The following is a 5,448-nucleotide window of genomic DNA, read 5'->3' as shown; positions in this document are numbered from 1 at the left end:
ACACACACACACACACACACACACACACACACACACACACACACACACACACACACACACACACACACACACACACACACACACACAAGAAAATAAAAACAACAACAACGAAATCAAAACACAAGCACCAACAGAAACGACTACAGCAACAGCAAAACAACCCCAATATTTAAAAAAAGAAACCCAGTCTCACAGAACACATTCTCATTCTTGCTTTGCTGTGTTATACATAAATATGTGTGTATAAATATGATGCTCCCACTCATGCTTCTCCTTCTTTTCTATCAGATATGTGTATACGGTATCCATTGTCTTTACCTTTTCTCTTTTTTGTTGTTGTTTAGTAACACCTCTAATCTTCGACACTTATACATGGCTCATCTGTGCTGCAAGTGCCATAAAATTTTTACTTAAACCAAAAACTTAATTTTGACGTGTCCAACTTTTTAAAAAAGTTATGCCTGAGGGTTTTTTTTTTCTTTTTTTTTTCTTTGGAAAGTAGGCCTATAATGCTGGTAGCGAAAGGTTCAGCAAGTCCCAAAATGCCTGGTAGCAGGTACTCAATACCAAACGTGTGTTGACCGAGTTACCTTTAGCGGCTTTCTCAACAGCCTGAAGCTCATCGCCCAGTGAGAGAAGTTCGGGGAATTTGTTGTAGGACGCTTCCGCCAGGACGTGAAGAAAGGACGACTTCTTGTCTGTTGTCTTGGTCACATCCAGCTATACATGCAGAGAAATGTAGGTAGTTTTTTGGGGGTTTTTTACGTCTCCATCGGTAAAATTTAGTTAATTAAAATTTAAGAGGCCGGCGTCCGACCCTGCCTGTCAGAGTCGACCCAGGCAGCAGCCCAGCAGAAAATCCGAGATACTCGAGAAAAATGTTCTCCTCACTCGGTAATCGAACTCCGTCTCCTGCGTGCGGCAGCGGAGCGTCTAACCCCTACACCACAGACGCTGGTACTGGTACACCCAGAGAGACATCGTTATTACTGTCCACAATGATGTCACGTTGACGAACAGGTTTGCTGGGTGGATAGGTGCGCAGACCATGGCTTCAAGTAAGACACTGGCTTGTGCTGTTGTAGTCAATGTAAGACTGACAACACACTGAAGATTTAACAATCCCCCTCACCCCATCTTTTCTTTTCTTTCTCCCCCGCCACTCCCCCCCTCCTCTCTCACTCTCTCGATCCCCTCTCCCTCCTTATTTCTCCCAGTCACTGTCCCCCCCCCTCTCTCTCTGTCTCTCTCTGTGTCTCTCTCTCTGTCTCTCTCTCTGTCTCTTTCTCTCTGTTTTTCTCTCTGTCTCTGTCTGTCTGTCTGTCTGTCTGCCTGTCTGTCTGTCTGTCTGTCTGTCTGTCTGTCTGTCTGTCTGTCTGTCTGTCTGTCTGTCTATCTGTCGGTCTGTCTCTCTGTCTGTCTGTCTCTCTGTCTCTGTCTCTCTCTGTCTCTCTGTCTCTCTGTCTCTGTCTCTGTCTCTCTCTCTCTCTCTCTCTCTCTCTCTCTCTCTCTCTCTCTCTGTGCATTCATGGAAAAAAACTGGAAAACTTCCGGACTAGTCCATGTTGAGAAGTACGCCAACACAATGCTTACCTGGGTGAGGAAGGTTATCCGGAAGCCAGCCGCCTCTCCCACCCGGCTGTTCCCTTTGTTCATGTAGTTGCCCATAGCTAGGATAACCTGGAAACGGAAACACCAACTACATGTACTAAATCATTTGAAAATAAAAATATTTTCTATGATGTAAAGTCTGTTTGAGGACAAAATGTGAGGCAGCGTGGTGGAATCAGGCTCTCGTCAATTTTTGGGCATTTAGAGTTATTGACATCATCTTCTTGTTCACTTGTCTTTATAACGGTAAAAAAAATATCCATTTAATCTTGAATACAAGTCGAGATATTTGTGAATGAAAGAGGTGGGGGTCACCTGTTTTCAGAGGTAAAATTAATGAGAAAATGGTCGCCAAAGATTAGTTATTTTCTTAGCCTAAGAGTCCGTGGTAACTGAAAATTTACATTTTTTGTGCCTTTAATTTAAGTTTTTCAGAAAAATCCACACAAATATGCGTTCTTTAATGGACATAAAAGGTGTTGAGTCAAAAAAAGAAAAATTTGATAAAAATTCACAAACCTGCGAAAAAATGCAAGTTTCTTCACTTTGATTATTTTGACGAGAGCCTGATTCCACCACGCTACCTCCCATATGCAGTCGAACCTGCTCTAACGGCCACCTGTAAAAACGACCACTTCCAGTTTTCTCCTCCTCATATTTTTTTTCTTAACAAAAAAATGACACTGTGTGAGTCGGCCACATGTCTAAGAAAGACACTTTTCTCATCGACAATGGGAAGCCGTCCTCGATAATTTCGACTTTATTAAAAATATAGGCCTACCTACCTTCCCTACAGACAACAAAGTTATTATGTTACACAGACAGTCCACCTGGCGCCCACCAAAAAAAAAATACAGCCATGATAATGATCATCTGTTCATGTAAGAGATAAAAGGCTGTCTCATGGAATCATGTTGCTGAAAAAAGCAAACAACAAAACATGTACGAATTGAAATAGAGAAAACAGTAGATGTACCATGGGAGTGTGCTCAATGATGTTCCTGTATCTTATAATACACTGGCATCTTTAGCTATAGCACCGTTTGATTAGAACAAAGATTGCAATCATTTTGGCAGGTTACCATTGCATGATCCTCCACTACCCTCTCCAATTTTACCCCCAAAAGAATACCACGAAAACTCAATACTAAATAAAGAATAAATAGCCATACTTTAAAAAAAAGCCAAAACGAAACGGAAGAAGGAGAAAAGAAGGAGACTCTCCCCCTAAAAACAAATAAACAAACAAACAAACAAAAAACCCAGAAAGAAAAAAAATCGACAAAAAAGGACCCCCCCCCCCCCCAACAATCTACCGCCCCTCCCCCCTTAAAAAAGAAAACTTCAACAATAACTAAAAAGCACATTCAAACAAATACAGTTCCTTTTCTTTCTCACGACTCTCGACACAATGGTTCATTCACCCTTTTCCCATTTCCTCTAGGGACACTCACCTCCAACAAGCGGGTCAGCTTCTTGCTGTTCCTGAGTTCTTGAGACGCAACTTTGATGTGCTCAAGGCTCTGCACAAACAAACAAATCATCGATACTTCTCGGCAGGAGACAAAACTTATTTTCTACAAGAAATAACTTGTCGCGCAAACATTATGTCTTATTGCCGAAAACGAAACAACACTAACTCCTTAAATGATAACCATAAGAACTGAGACAGTTTTGCGTGTCAATGTTAAACATGTTCTTTCCTTTTAATTCAAGCACTTGATGTTGTATAAATTATACTATAAAGCAAATGTACATATTTTCAAGATGTGAAAAACGTGTTTTCATCAGTTGGCCCCAAGAGACTGGAAGGATGATACATAAATATATGAGCTTCATTGCATATATTATCTATTTATGAAATTATGATTAAGGTTTTTGTTTAGATAAAACCAGGGCATTACCTCTCTCATTTCGTCTATCTTTTCCCTGAAACTGGCCTTGAACAGCAAAGCCTTTAATCGTTCTTCATAGTCTCCAACAAAGCTCATCTGTAGAAATAACAACACTAGAACGTTAAAAATACAAACATAACTTTAGCGCCATTCTTATGGGCCTTGTCATTAAACTTCTTATGCATGTGTAAATAACTTGCGAGAGGTGTGCTGCTAAGTGTGTCCATTGAATACCCTGACTTCTATATTATAAATAATACGTTAAGCGTCAATATTTCCCTTTAATACGGAATTGTCACTCACTAACACACACACACACACACACACACACACACACACACACACACACACGCACACACACACACACACACACACACACACACACAAACACACACAAACACACTCACATAAATGATAAAATATATTTTTTTTTTTTTGTCACACACACACGATAAGACGATAAGAGCTAAAACAAATCTTTGTTCAGAAGCAAGATTTTAAGCATTTTGTCGAAATGGCAACTACACTGTAAATGGAAACCTTAAAACAGAACGTATAATGGTATTCCTTTAAAACCTCGTGCATTTCACTTTCATAGCACTCCAATTCATAAATTAAACACTTCACACTTAAAATCATTGCTCTAAAAGGCCAACCTGATACGCAAACTGATCTGGTTTAGTGAGGAGCAGCTTACTGCCAGAGTACAGTTTGTACTGAGCAATCTGTGGAAGAACGTATTTCATGAACGTTAGTGACATTGTAGACAGAGAAAAGGTGCGCCCTCCCCCCGCCCGCCCGCCACTTTCCTGTTTCCCTGGACGGAACGTTCTAGCCTTTTCACTCTTACCACTACATCTAAGTCTAAGGAGATGGGCATTGCAGTCCTTCTCATAATCACTCGTGAGGATTATTTGCCTAGAGAAACAAGAATCTCCCCTGACAATGAGACAATAATCTACAGAGTTTATACATGGCCCAGTTAGAGGAACTTGTGATTTGAACTATACGCTGTGATGCTCACTTCATGTTTGATGATCAAATAACAATCAAGTTAATACTTGATTAATTATCAAACTAATATTCGATAAAGCAATGATATGAACGAAAATACGCTATGATGTTCACTTCATGTTTGATGATCAAATAACAATCACATTAATAATTGATTATCTAACTGATATTCAGTAAAGCACTGTCAAGAATGAGAATGCTCTAAGATGCTCACTTCGTGTTTGTTGGGTGTGTAGGTCAACAGCTGTTTGACAAGTTCTGCGGACAGCGTGTTCTCGTCCATGTTGTAGAGAGCTTGCTTGACCTCCAAGGGAGACATCTTAAGATGCCCCAAGAGAATTGCTGAAAATAAATTGGCCATGATAAAAATAATGTCGCCACGCAGCCAGCTGTTCAAATGTACTAAACCTAAGATTATAAATGATCTTTTTTTTAATTGCAGTTTTTCAATTGGTTGCATGTCCTCTTGAAATATTTTGTTGATATTCACCTTCTAAATATTGAAAAAAAAAGGCTAGAAAAGAGATTTAATGCAGGTACAATTTTAAAAAGAATGAAGCAGTTTGCTTTTTTCTCTCTCCAAAAATATTGTGCTATTTGGGGTAAGGATAATCGAACAGCTCGCCAACGTTATGCCACTCCACCTGTAAGCGAATGCCCGTAGGCCTTACAAATAAATGTTCTTGGCTTTTGGACTTGAATGCGTACGTTGCCTCAAGACATGATCACAATCCTTCGTATATTGATTGGCTCTATGATGTACAGCGGTAGGTTCGTAACAGCTCGTATTTTATTAATTCTTTCTTATAAGATTTCCCTTTTACCGCTCTTCCGTACACTCGCATTCACGTTCATATAACCAAACTCACGTGCCGGCACACACACACACACACACACACACACACACACACACACACACACACACACA

The 5,448-nt window shown here is 40.0% G+C and overlaps 1 protein-coding gene across 1 annotated transcript in view; it reads right to left on the bottom strand.

Moving 5' to 3' along the window:
• Positions 1-4,856, bottom strand: part of LOC101860957 (delphilin-like) — an 8,552-nt gene extending 3,696 nt beyond the window's left edge. Inside the window, exons 1-6 of the mRNA XM_005092920.3 lie at positions 4,735-4,856; positions 4,163-4,231; positions 3,516-3,602; positions 3,066-3,134; positions 1,594-1,680; positions 591-720 (exon numbers count right to left, since the gene is read on the bottom strand). Of these exons, the coding sequence (XP_005092977.3) occupies positions 591-720; positions 1,594-1,680; positions 3,066-3,134; positions 3,516-3,602; positions 4,163-4,231; positions 4,735-4,839 (547 nt within the window). The 5' untranslated portion in view covers positions 4,840-4,856. The remainder of the gene's footprint in view (positions 1-590; positions 721-1,593; positions 1,681-3,065; positions 3,135-3,515; positions 3,603-4,162; positions 4,232-4,734) is intronic.
• Between the last annotated feature and the right edge of the window lie 592 nt (positions 4,857-5,448).

The sequence above is a fragment of the Aplysia californica genome, unplaced genomic scaffold (genome assembly GCF_000002075.1).
Source record: "Aplysia californica isolate F4 #8 unplaced genomic scaffold, AplCal3.0 scaffold00055, whole genome shotgun sequence".
NCBI lineage: Eukaryota > Metazoa > Mollusca > Gastropoda > Aplysiida > Aplysiidae > Aplysia > Aplysia californica.
This window is presented reverse-complemented; position numbering and strand designations above follow the sequence as displayed.